Genomic DNA, 14,241 nt, shown 5'->3' with positions numbered 1-14,241 from the left:
TGGCTGTTGCCTTTTAAATATCGCAAGCTCCTCTAAAGTACTTGGCAAGGATCTTGACTACTTGCTACCTGCTACAGCTGGAAAATTGACAGAATATTTTCAGTTGACTATGAGTAGAGTTTTTCTTTCACAACATTTAAGAACATAACTGGGAACTCCCCCCCCACACACACACACACACACAGCTTGGGGTTCTGTGTTGTGACTCTTATTCATTTTCCGTCATACAAGTTCTTCAGTTCATTTATGTTCATATGGCTACACTAGCAGAGCAACAAAATGAAAACCAATGCAGATTCTAAAACAGAACCGTGTTTGATAAAGCTCATTGGGGTAGGGGGAATCTGCAATTATGCTAATATTGACTATGAGCTGAGGATCCCTCTTGCTGTTATAGACTGAATTAGAAAAGCTACAGATACTGCCTGCTTCCCTAGCTTATCAGAGGCTATCCTAAACCTCTGTATTTACAACTCATCAGTGTTCTTAACTTATACTATTTATTTGTTTGTTTATATTTATATACCAATATCACTGCCTCTTCTCACATTTCATTTCAGCCTATTGCTCATGCTCTTGGTTCTAATCTTTCCCAACTTGCTGCCTATAAGCTTTCCTTCCTCTCCAGACTGTAGGCAAATTTGTTGGTGATTCCCAGCCCCCGGGAGGCGCGCCTGGCCTCGACCAGGGCCAGGGCCATCTTGGTCCTGGCCCCTACCTGGTGGAATGAGCTCCCAAAACAGCTGCGATTTACCAGCTTTCTGCAGGGCCTGCAAAATGGAGCTCTTCCACCAGGCCTATGGTTGAGGCCGGCACCTCCTTGTAAGATCGGGCCCCCCTTCCTCCTTCCCCTCTCAGGGCTATATATGCAGTGCTCCCTGGTCACCTCCCTGGGAATGCCACTGTTGTCGGGTTGGTTGGGTTGGATGGTGTATTTGTATTTGTAGGATGTTTTTATGTATTAGGGGTTTTATGGGTTTTTATATGTTGTTACCCGGAGTGGTGGGCTATAAATTGAAGTAATAAATAAATAGGCCTGTTTTCTTAGCATAATTCTGACTGATACTCATGTACCTCCAAATAACTTAATTAAATAGTGGGAGTTTAAGATATCTTAGAACTGAAAAATATCTGCAAAAAATTATCTGCAATAAAACCTCTCCAACGTTTAAGCTCAAATTCAGGTTGGAAATCATATGAGGTTCGGATAATGAAGGGAAAGAGATAATGGCTACAGTGTGAAACACTGAACATGATTTGTTCCAACATAAGGCATCAAGGCATACCATGGTTAAGAAATTTTGGCATGGTAATTTGGACAGGCAACAGATCTTAATCAGAAACACTGGTGTGCCAAGGGTGATATAATGTTTACAGGTACAAAGCTTTGTCTCAGGGGGAAAGTGGTCACACAGTTTTCATTCCACTCTTTGGCAGCTATAGAATCTTCTAAGTTCATGCCTATACTGATTGTTTTGTTTACCACACTGGATGAGACAGCACTAATCTACACATAACTCAGTAACTTTGTTGAAGCTAAAAAGATTAGGATCCGGTCAGAGAACGCCTGAAAATGTTATGTATCACCTTGAGTTCCTTATAGAAAGGTGGAATATAAATACAATAAATACGTTTGCTAAGTTCTAACTAATACAGCATCGGATGCGGGGAGTTTTGACTCTCAAGATGACACCTGAAATCTTGTTGGTCTTTTAAGATGCTTCCTGGACTTGAAATCTTTACTCCTGTAGGCACACAGCCATGAAGGGAGGTGGTGGTTCATGCTTTTTACTTACATGAGAAAGAGGACTTTTTGCTCCTCTGCGTGAGTAGGTTTCTGGATGGGTATGGCTATTCAGCAACTTCTTACTGTTTGGGCATGTGCCACAGACCCTCAAGACTGTTTGCTTTTCTAACATGATAAAAACAGCAAACTCATAAAGCTGTATGCTCTTTTTCTTCCTGTAGAGAGAGAATAAAATACTACGAGATGAAAAGCTTTGCATATGCTGATAAAATCAAATGATCCCATTTTTCTCTTTGTGACTCACAAAATAATATACACATACTAAAACTGTCAGCAGTGCCTTATCGCTTGAAACAGCCAGCAGCTGGCCTCAGTGTCATCTGTGCAAAACTGCACTGGCATTTCTCAGGAGGAGGAAAATTTAGACAGGGCAATCGTTTATGCTTCCGAAATATAATATTTTTCAGAATTATAATCTGACACTCCAGGGTGTCTTTCTGATCAACAAAGTGCCTTTCTCTTCCATCAGTCAATTGCAGAACTTTTTTTTTTCATTTCCCCCAAATTCTTGAGAAGTGGGGTACTTACCTTTCTTATCTGTGGATAGGGTTCATGCAAGTCATTGTCTCAGATACCTGCTATTTTACCCTTACAGAGACTTCTGAAAAAGTGATATGCATACTTGAATAGGAGTGCAGGGGAGGTTGGATGCTGCATATGCAGAAGGAGTGCCATTGTTTTTCTGGCAAGGTGAGTCCTGCTGCCAAAGAGTCAATCTTTCTCTTCTCAGTTGTCACTTGGCTGCAGGAATCACTGGTCCAGAAAGAACAAATGAAATGTTGACTGTTCATGTCTTTCACCATTCTGGATGTATCGCAACTTCTTGTGTTATTACTATGATCTCCCAATGGAAGAAGAAAAATAAGAATACCAATAGCAACTGTACTCCTACTGAGTCAAGTGGAAAGACAGGGTATAAATATTTTAATAAATCATTAGATAAATACATGGTAATGTATAGTAACTAGAGGCCAAGCCAATTACATTCAGGAATAAAACAGGCGCTAGATTGGCGGGGTGGGGTGGAAAAACTCTGGATGGCTTCTCCCTTCCCACAGGACCTGGAAAGACTAGAGGCAAATGTTAGGGAACTCACTGGCAGGGGCAGGTCTCAAGCAGCAGGGATCCTCAGCCTCCAAGCCTCAGAAGGATGTGGAAGGAGGAGGGGGGTGGTCAGGGGTGGGTGATGGAAGGCGATTGGCTGGCCACTGGACAGACAGGCAAGCTGGTTGGAGGAGGCGGCACTCGGGCGGGACAGCTACCCTGAGTAGGTGTTAAGCGCTGAGTGGCACTTAAGACATAAGACATGCTCCTCCTCCAAGACCTTCCCAAAAATATATTATGTGGAACAGATGTGCCTACATGCTAAGTTTGATCCATGTAAGCCAGGAAGTAAATAGAAACACTGTTCATCTGCAGATGATAAAGTGCAATATATGTTTACTAGCTTCAAAGCCTGTTCCTGAGAACAAGTCTTGAAATGGCCCCCTTCCCTGGCCCCCAGCCAGGCAGCTTAAGGTGGCTTTGGGCCACTTTCACACAAGAGCTCACAAATCAAGTGAGGCGGCTGGGGGCTGGTCAGCTTGTTAGCAGGCAGTCAGCAGGCTGGAAGGCCCACGTTAGCAGACCCAGTCTAGCAGGCCGGGAGGCTCTCATTAGCAGACCCTCCACCACAACCCTTTGCCTAGGGCCCTTTCCCATTACCTGCTGCTGGCTCCAGACACTGAGGCGCATCTGAGAGGAAAGAGGCTGGAGTCCAGGGATGGAGGGCGGGAGCTGCAGGGGCAGGGCCAATCAGAGTGCTGATTAGCCCTATTCCAACTCGGACACCCAGGACACGTTCCACCCCCTAGGCTGCTTCACAAATATTAAGAGGAACAATGGATAAGGATAGAATCCCAGCATGTTTTAATTTAAAACAAAACATTCAGCTGAATTGCAGAACAATGGTGTACTGCAAGGACTTTCTCGTTTCTTTGCTGCTTGGGTACAGCTCATCACATCTGGATAATGGCAGTGCACTGGAGGTAATCATGCCCTCCCATTGTTCTTACTTTGATATGGGGGTAAGGAGAATATGCAGATTTTTGTCCAGGCAAGTTGGCTTTTCCTGCTTTTCTGCAGTTATAGTAATTGTATTGCCTACTAGAGCTGAAGAGCCTCTTGTGGCGCAGAGTGTTAAGGCAGCAGTCATGTTGTCTGAAGCTGCCTGCCCATGAGGCTGGGAGTTCAATCCCAGCAGCCGGATCAAGGTTGACTCAGCCTTCCATCCTTCAGAGGTCGGTAAAATGAGGACCCAGCTTGCTGGGGGGTAAACGGTAATGACTGGGGAAGGCACTGGCAAACCACCCCGTATTGAGGCTGCCATGAAAACGCTGGAGGGCGTCACCCCAAGGGTCAGACATGACCCGGTGCTTGCACAGGGGATACCTTTACCTTTACCTTTACCAGAGCTGAAGGACAAGACATCTGCCTAGTTCTTCCCCAGTTGCCAGCATTACTTCTTGGGGCAGAATATGAATATGTACCTCCATTCAGCCTAAAATAGCCATAAAGCATGGCTTGGTCAGAGGTGAGCACTTTGGCTTTCCCTGCATAATGGGACTGATACACTTCCAGATGGAGTTCAAGGAAATTAATAGAAAATAAATAACTGGCTTTTCATTATGTATCTGTTTACTGTTAGTGTTAAAATAAGATTTCTAATTGTGTCAGATGCTTTAATATGATAATGATACTTTAAATACATAAAGCTCGCCCAGACATATTAAATACTGGAATACCTAAAACTGGCATATTTCCAAAATTATCTTTTGTCTTCCTTTTTTGAAGTCAAGGCATGTCTGTTTGTCTAGGCACTGTATCAACACGTTATATATTTATGATAGTTTCTTCACTGTGGGAATTTTACTAGTATTCCAGTTCCAGAATTATAAGGGTGGCTGATGTCTCAAGCTGGCAAACTAATAACTAACTTTCATCTCTCTTGAACTGCATGAGGAGATGGACAGTCTATTGATTCTACTGGATTCCTCAGCAGCTTTTGATACTATCGATCATAGTATTTTTCTGGGTTTCCTGCTTGGGCTGGGATCGTGAGGCAGTGTTCTGCAGTGTTGTTGACCTAACTGGAGGGTAGGTTTCAGAAAGTAGTGCAGGGACATTGCTGCTGAGTCTCTAGGCATTTGGTCTGTGGGATCCTGCAAGGTTCCATCTTGTTGCCTATGCTCTTTAGCATTCACCTAGGGGCGAGGTCATCTGGAGTTCTGGGCTGGCTTTCAACAATATGAAGATGTCACTCGGCTCTATCTCAGCAAATCCCAGGAAGGCTGTAGAAATCCTTAACTAGGGGCTAGGGGTAGTTTTGGACTGGATATGGACTAATACACTGAAGGTGAATCCCAGCAAGATGGAAGTGCTACTGGTGGGTGAAAGGACACAGATCTACTGCTGGATCATCAGATGACAGCTATGGCCAGGACTGTGTTTTACAAGCATTAATTTGTTAGCCAGCTGACATAAAAGATCTGGCCACTGTGGTAAATGCCATGATTACATCAGGATTAAATTACTGCAATGTGTTGTAGATCGGGTTGCCCTTGAGAATTGTTCTGAAACTTGAGTTGGTACAGAATGCTGCAGAACTGGAGTGGGTTGTAGAGATCATATCACTCCCGTCTTGGCCCATCTACACTGACTTGTGGTCACAGTTAAAGCTTCTGGACTTGATCTTCAAAGTCCTGTTCAATTTGGAACCAGCAAACTGCCCAATTACTACAGTCATTTCTTTGGAGGTTCTGTTTTGGTTGCCCCTGTCTTCTGAGATGAGGTCGTTGGCAACCCAGGACAGGTTATTTCAATTGTGAAAGAACAGAAAAACGAAAATAGTAGAAACATATAAAACACTGATAAATTTCACCATTTTACAGTTTGAAATATTCTCTTATCTAAAACGTATCAGAGACCTACATATTTATATAGTCCATGTTGCCATCAGTGGGGGGAAGGCTTTTTTGTTTGGTTTGGTATTGCCTCTATGATCCCTCCTTCTAACCAATGTTTTAATTGATGTTTTTATGCTTTGTATGTATTTTAACGCTGTGTTAATGCTGTGTGTTGGAGGGGAATGATTTGAGTGGCTTTGAAATGTAATTTGATCATGCATATTTTAAATTGTTAGGCACCTTGGTGGCACTTATGAGGGCAGAAAAGTGGGATACAAATTTTGTAAATAAAATAAATATATATAACCACATTCCATTATTTTTTTCAGTGAAAGCTCTTATCCATCCATTTGTCCCTCTTAATAAAACAGTAAGGGGTGTTGGGGTGAGCTCAGTCCGGGATGGGGGGGCCAACAATTAGCCCCTTGGTCCCGGACTGACAAGGGGAGGGGCCAATTGGAAGGCGCAAAGCGCCTTCCGATTGGCCCCAAAATTCCATCCAGTCAGCACAGCCAGGGGCAATTTGGAGACATGGCTGCCAGCCTGCCCCTGACCACCACAGGGAGAGGAGGTCAGTAGGGCTGCCAAGTGGGATGAGAACACAGGCTGGGCCAGCCCTTTTTACCCCAAGGCTGTCCTAACTTTCCCCTTCTGCAAAACAGTTGGCTGACAGGGAGGCCACAGAAAAGCCCCTTCTCACTTAAAATACTGCTCTGGCCGGGGGTTAGACACAGCCAAGCAACTCTCTGGAGATTTGAAGCCACTGCACAGTGTTATTCTGCAGATGAAACTGGTTCTTTTGTCTCCTGTTTCATCTACACAACAACCATGTGCAGTAGGCCTCAAGTCTTTCAATTCAACAACAACCTGTGTGGGAGGCCTTAAATGTTTCCTCTCTACCACAACCCTGTCCAAAGTAGCCCTTTCTGCCTGGGGAGCTGATCTTCATACTCTGCAGGTGAGCTGTAATTCCAGGAGCTCTCCAGGCTCCACCTGGAAGTTGGCTACCCCTGGGTTGGAAATATTCCTGGAGGTTTGGAGGTGGGACTTCAAAATCGTACAATGCCTCAGAGCCATTTTTGCGTGCAGTTGGGAGGGAGTGGTGCAGGTCTGTCACTCCTGGGCTATGGGCTATGGCCAGCCCTTACCAGCAACTGTTTGTATTCTGGGGCGCAGACAGCCAGACCAGCATCAGTCCTGTGAGTCTGGAAAGTGTAGGAAGATCTAAATAAATATTTACAGCCTGAAACTGTAAATAGTGAACAAGTAAAAGGCTGGAGACAAATGTGACTTTTTCCAACCTTTTATTATTTTTATTTTTATTTTTATTTTTATTTTTATTTTTATTTTTATTTTTATTTTTATTTTTATTATTGAATTTATTTCCCGCCACTCCCTTGCGGCTCATGGCGGGTTACAACAGTATAAAAACCCCATAAAATACATTAAAACCAATTAACATGTCAATAGTTAATGACTACCTGGCAAGAGCGGGTAACTACCCATTCCCCCCCTAGCAAGTGGAGAGGGGATACTGATGGTACTCGTGTCTAATCCCAATCCTCAGGTCCTGGGGGGGCGTAGATGTTAAGCCTGGTCTCAACCGTAAACCTGGCGGAAGAGCTCCGTCTTGCAGACCCTGCGGAACGATGGAAGGTCCCGCAGGGCCCGCAGCTCTCCCGGGAGCTCATTCCACCAGGCAGGGGCCAGGACCAAGAAGGCCCTGGCCCTGGTTGAGGCCAGGCGTGCTTCCCTAGGGCCGGGGACGACCAATAGATTTTCTCCCGCAGAACGTAAAGCTCTACGGGGGGCATAGGGCGATAAGCGGTCCCTCAGGTATGTGGGTCCCAACTCGCGTAAAGCCTTGAAGGTTAAAACCAAAACCTTGAACCGGATCCGGGCAGCAATTGGCAACCAGTGCAGCTGCCTCAGCACTGGCTGGATATGGGCCCTCCAAGGTGTGCCAGTGAGGACCCTGGCAGCTGCGTTCTGCACTAGCTGAAGTTTCCGGATCAAGGACAAGGGAAGGCCCGCGTAGAGCGAGTTACAGAAATCTATTCTGGAGGTGACCGTTGCATGGATCACCGTGGCCAGGTGTTCGGGGGACAGGTAGGGCGCTAGTAGTCGGGCCTGGCGAAGTTGGAAGAATGCCTGGCCTGCTACTCTTTTGATCTGCGCCTCCAAAGTTAGGGAGGCATCAATGATCACGCCCAAATTCCTGGCCTGGGACGCGATGGTAAGATGCGCCCCTCCCAGGGTGGGCAAGCGCGCTTCCTGATCCTGCCCCCTGCGTCCCAGCCACAGGACCTCCGTCTTGGAGGGGTTGAGTTTCAGACGACTCTGCTCGAACCATTCTGTCACCGCTTCCAAACATCTGGCAAATGGTTCCGGGGGAGAGTCCGGGCGGCCGTCCATGAGGAGATAGAGCTGGGTGTCATCAGCGTACTGGTGGCAACCCAGTCCAAAACTCCGCACCAGCTGGGCCAGAGGGCGCATAAAGATGTTAAATAATGTGGGGGAGAGGACCGCGCCCTGTGGGACTCCACATGGAAGTCTGTAGGAGCGCGAGAGCTCATCCCCCACTGCTACCCTCTGGGTCCGGTCCTGGCAAATAAAACCTTGGCCTGGCAAATAAAAAAAAACAATATCAATATCTTATTAAGGTCAAGACTGCTGTGCACAGAGAGTCTTCCTCTTAGGGTTGCCAGCTTCCATGTGAGGCTCTCTACCCCACCTCCCTCATGGGGAGTCTGCTATGGGGATAGAAAGGGAAGACAATTGGAAAATGCTTTGAGACACCTGAGGCCTGCTGGGTCACTGTGGCCCTTTCCCAGTTTTCTCAGGACTCTCACAGCCCCACATACCTCACAGGTTGACTATTGTGGGGAGACGAATGGAAAAGGTGTTTGTAAACTGCTTTGAGACTCCTTTGGGTACTAAACAACAGGGTACAGAAATCAGTTTTGGGCCTCTGGGCACATGACATTTTATCAACAGTGAAAAAAATTGAAAAGGAACAGGGTGGACACCTGTGTACTGTGACTATCCCATGTGTATTAGAGCAGAGGGGCATTTTGGTGTCTGTGGCCTAATTCCCACAAGAAGGGAAATGACACAGAACTGGGGGGAATTGGTTGCCATGTAATCTTCCCCTAAGAAGAGTCTCCAGTCTGATTTTCCTTTCACATATCTGAAGACATGGCTCTGGAAAGCTCATCTGTAACCACTATGCCACAATTCCCAAAGGTCAGTCCTCTCCCACACTCAATGAACATTCCACGCCACAGGTTCTTGACACCCATATCTCCACACGCATGCGCGGGCGGGCAGTTGCCCTGCCGGTCCCCAGCTTCAAAAAGGTTGGGGACCACTGCTCTAGCCCCTGTTGTATTCTTGGATACAACGGGCTTTGCTCCTAGTGTCCTAAATAAAAATAATTTAAAAGTCCTAAGTAAAGCTAGTACATGTTACATGTAGGACAGGACACATAGGACTGGCTTTAACCTACCTGTTGTCAAAACAATATTGTTAATACTTGATTTATAATACATAGTGATTTCATACAGATAGCATAAGAACTATATTATTATAGGATTTGGCACCATTATTTGTTCAAATTAATTCCTCATTCTTAAAAATCATAATATTGCAGCTGGTAAGGGAGGGGGTGGGAGGGTGGTTGGGAAGGTTGGGAGGATGGGAGAGGTTTTTTTAAAATATTGTTGGTTTTTATGGTTTGATGGACAGTATAATGTGAACCACTGTGAGCTGTCTGGTTTGGGAACAGACAAACTAACAAATAAAAGTGCCCTCCCTCCGAACCCCACAGATTTCCCAGTTGGCATTAGTTAACATAGTTTATGCATCTTGGTTGATATTCTGGAAAAGACAATAGAAGATATGCCATTTATATTGGGAAATATCATTTTTCGAGCTTCACAGAATTATGGAGTTGGAAGGTGCTTCCAGGGTCATCTAGTCCAACTCCCTGTACCATGCAGGGAACTCACAACTACCTACCCACCCACAGTGACCCCAATTTAACACCCAGATATTGTCCTATTAAGAAAACCGGAATCTGTGGCTAGCCCAACCTGGATGACATTTGCTCCCCAACCCCAGAGTGGCAATCAGCATTTCCCTGGGATCACAAAAGCCAAGCACTGCCATAACCCCTTCCTGCCCACCCACTCACAACCTGCCTAAGTTTACAAAATCAGCATTTCTGTCAAACGGCTATCTATAATCTGCTTAAAAACTTCCAAAGAAGTAGAACCTACCGCCTCCCAAGGAAGTCTGTTCCACTGAAGAATTATTCTAACAGTCAGGAACTTCTTCTGGATATTTAGCTGAAAATTCTTTTGAATTAATTTCATCCCATTGCTTATATGATTCAATCTCAGCTCCATCCTTCTTGCTACTTGCAATATTGCTATTTGCAACATATATTGCTACTTGCAACATATATTATTTTGCATTGATTATGTTTGTACCTTGCTATTCATTTGAGGAGGTCAGGGCAGCATACATTGGTCATCTCATTTTACCGAGGCAAGGACTATGTGAAGGAAGTTAAGGCCGGGTATTGACTTTCTCTTTCATGTCCAAGCAAATTCCCCACATCCAGGCTCCAGTGTACTTTTCCACATTAGATCATGTTCACTTCAGCTAAAATGGGCTGGACATCTATTTGCCCTGGCACTTACTGTTGTTCTTTTTCCCTTCCCAGGTTTTGTGGATTTAGCACTCCATGATCAGGTACATCTCCTGGAATGTGCTTGGCTAGAGATTCTGATGATTGGCTTATGCTGGCGCTCAATGGAACACCCTGGAAAGCTGCTGTTTGCTCCTAACCTATTATTAGACAGGTCAGTTTTCATTTTTTAGTTTCTATTTAAATTAATTCACAACCATGCAATATGGGAATCCTCCTAGACTGCCACCACACCTTCCATGAAACACCATCCTGCAGCAGCAAAGGAAGACCATCCTCATTGACACTGGATCATGATCAGTATTTTATGTGTACTTGAGGAAAACTGTGCACCAACAACCCCACCCCAGTAATTAATTTCTATGTATGTAACTGCTAACAAAATAATGTTATGGTAACATGATAAAAAGCAGAAAGATGATTGTGCCTGATTTTTTTTCTTTGCCAATCATCTAACCACCACCTTAATCTGTTTTGGTGCACACAAATATTCCGAAATAAGCCCAGTAGTGGACTTGGGTTTGGGGGAGAGAGTAAGGTTGTAGTTGCAAGAAGGGCAATGAAGTGAGCCAGTTTTGTTCAGTCTAAGTAGCTACTTTAAAAGACAATTATTGATATTTGAAGAAGTGTCAGTGAATCAGCAGATGACATTTCTTGAGGAAAGAAGGCGAGCTGTGGGGAAAATGTGTTGTTTACTATGTGTCAGTTAGAAATCTAGGCCAGGGTAAGTTTATTGATTTGGAAGTGCAGGCAAGAATAGATACATTTTTGTTACATAATATTATATTGCTTTTTCTGGCTTTGTAAGAAGAAGGCTAGCCTAGTGACTTTTCTGTCAGACTTTCCCATTTCCTAATTAATGACAGCAAAAATTTTGGCTCCTGTAGTTCAGGGATCTACTGGAAGAGTAGATTCATTCATTAATGCAGCAACAGATGAGATCCGTAAATGCTCTGAAATGCACAGCAAAAGTGGCTTAGTAACTACACTGGCACGATTCTTGTCTGTGTATGCTTCAAGTCCCAACCTAGGATTTTCTAGTAAAGCCTGCCTAATGGTCTGTGAAATCGCTTGCCCAGCATTTCAAAATATCTATAATACATAAAGGCTTCAGGGAAAAGTGGGGAAAGCTGATGAACTGGCCTCTGCCGTGAATCAAGAACTTCATAACTTCTGTTAGCAACACTGTCAAATATTGATATACTGGGATTATCAGCTCCTAAATTGTAATTCCAGCTACCCTGTGACAATGTTTCTGCACATGAGACTAATTTGCAAAGACCTTTATAAGAACTTACAAAGCACTGGGGGAAGTACTCTTAAGCTCTCAGACATTCAAAATAATATTTTCAGTTCAGTATTCTCATTGTCTACGTTCAAATTGGAAATAGTTCATCATGATGGGTACAGCTCTACTTCTAGTATATTCAGTATGAACTCCCCTTAGAAATGTATGTATTGGATCTCAGAATGGCTAGGGTGGACCATAAGCAACACTTATGTTTCCCCACAATATTGTACAACAACGTGAATACGAGTATAATCCAGTTTAAAATACAGTACCTAGAACTGTTTCTGTGTTTTAGCCAGGATCTGAAGAACCATGCAGTTAGCTAGTGGGAATACTGAACTCATGTTTCTCTAAGAACAGCCCTAATTGTTGCCATTCAAGCTTTGTATGTTGATGTTTGCTGATCAAAGAGGGAAAAGTGAAATAAAAAACACTGGACCAAGTACAATCCTTATATAGTGGAACCTATATGGTTTATGAACCCATATAAAAATGTAGCTCACCGCAGAGAGGCTTCTTTCACATCAAGCTTGCATTCTTTGAGGTATCCGGAGAATATATTTTCATTCTTACATGTGTTTTAAAACCTCCTGAAGTAAGTCTTGATGTCAACTTATTGTTGGTGATTCTATTTAAAGATCTGACCTGCATTGTTAGAGGTTTTCTTTGGTTTGTTATTTGGTTACCAATGTATAGAGGCAAGATATAAATATTTGGACATACAAAAAGAGAGAGAGGTGACATCCCGTAGGTGTTCTGTGAGGGAATTCCAGCGTATGGGGCAGCAAGCACACAAGGGAGGAGGTAGGACAAGTCAGAGGGCTGAGGGTGTGGAAGATGGAGGAGCATAAGTCCCGGGGAGAAAGAGAAAAGAGACAGATATCAAGGCATGGAGATTAGTAGTCAAGGACATGGATGGCCATGAAAGTAAACCACCATGAGCCGGCTGGATTGGGAGTGGCGGTCAATAAAAGTAATTAATAAAATAAGTAAATAAAATGAAAAGTTTATGCTGAATGCATAAACAGATTAGAATTGAAGGAGTGGAATCATGTGATGTGAGCAATGATATAAATAAATAGTTTTGGCAATAGAAGAACTATTCTTTTTTAGAATCATAGAATCATAAATAGAGTTGGAAGAGATCTCCTGGGTCATCTAGTCCAACCCCCTGCACTATGCACTCACAACCCTATTATTCAACCACTGTAACCTGCCACCTCCTTGAACCTTCACAGAATCAGCCTCTGTGTCAGAAGGCTATCCAGACTCTGTTTAAAAATCTCCAAAGATGGAGAACCCACCACCTGCTCAGGAAGCCTGTTCCACTGAGAAACCGCTCTGTCAGGAACTTCTTCCAGATGTTTAGATGGAATTTCATTTGCATTAATTTCATCCCATTGGTTCTGGTTCATCCCTCCAGGACAAGAGCTAACAATGCTGCTTCATCCTCTATATGGGGCCCTTTTGAATACTTGAAGATGGTAATCAGATCCCCTCTCAGTGTCAAAAAACCCCACTGCCTCTCAGCATGATTATTCATTTCCCAGATGTGGAGTCCCATCTCCAACATTCTTTCAGCAGAGGACATAGTTATCACCAGAGGGATCACTTTAGTTATTACCAACTGCATTGCATAAACCAATGTAAGAGACAAATTAATGAAAGATATATTGTATAATAATAGTAATATTGCCAAGCTCTGTTGCAGATGAGTTGTTGAAGCACCTCCTGTGAATTCAGCTTGATTGTGGAGAATGTTGGGGGAGGGTGGAGCAGAATCTTTGGTCATCATGTATATTTGCAGAAAAGTAAGCTTGGTTCCAGAAAGGCTTTTCACATGAATTCATCACTTACTGCAGTTGAGGTAAATACTTCTTATGACATAGAAGAGAGATTTGTGTAGGAAAATAATGATGTCTGAAGCACCCCATTCTTCTTTTAACAGCTCATAATGTCTACATGCAGGTGTGTGGCATAGAGTAGACGACAAATAAGCCCTTTGATTTATTCAAGATGGATAATAAAGAAATTTCATAAATACTGATTCTGATCCGAATTTGTTTTCCGGCCATCCAAATTGAATAGTAACCACTATGAAATATGGAAATTCCTGCCTATATCAACTTACCCAGAATGTATTCATGTAAGCATTCCTTATGGAGGGATCTTTAACCTTCACAAAGCAAGAGTTTCAGTTTCTAGATCTCCAGTTGTAAAACAGACTACCTCTCAGCACCCCACCTAGCTAGGGTTATCCAGGCAATGGTCACCTCTAGGTTAGACTCCTGTAACTTGCTCTACACAGGACTTCCCTTGAGACTTATCCAGAGACTCCAACTGGTCCAACATGCAGCAGCATGAATCCTTACAGGGATTCAGTGGAGCGTACACATGATACTGGTACTTGTCCAACTGCATTGGCTCCAGAGTGGAGATCAGATTACATTGAGGGTTTGATACTGACCTTTAAAGCCATAAACCA

At 43.8% G+C, this 14,241-nt stretch overlaps 1 protein-coding gene across 8 annotated transcripts in view; it reads left to right on the top strand.

Moving 5' to 3' along the window:
• The window catches only part of ESR1 (estrogen receptor 1), a 284,464-nt gene that overhangs the window by 245,833 nt on the left and 24,390 nt on the right, over window positions 1-14,241 (top strand). For all 8 annotated transcript variants that reach the window (XM_077349643.1, XM_077349653.1, XM_077349603.1 and 5 more), the window contains one exon: window positions 10,481-10,619. In XM_077349643.1, coding sequence (XP_077205758.1) covers window positions 10,481-10,619 — 139 coding nt within the window. The remainder of the gene's footprint in view (window positions 1-10,480; window positions 10,620-14,241) is intronic.

This window comes from Paroedura picta, chromosome 1 (assembly GCF_049243985.1).
Source record: "Paroedura picta isolate Pp20150507F chromosome 1, Ppicta_v3.0, whole genome shotgun sequence".
Taxonomy (NCBI): domain Eukaryota; kingdom Metazoa; phylum Chordata; class Lepidosauria; order Squamata; family Gekkonidae; genus Paroedura; species Paroedura picta.
The sequence above is the reverse complement of the archived record's forward strand: the minus strand, read 5'-3'. Positions and strand labels throughout refer to the sequence as shown.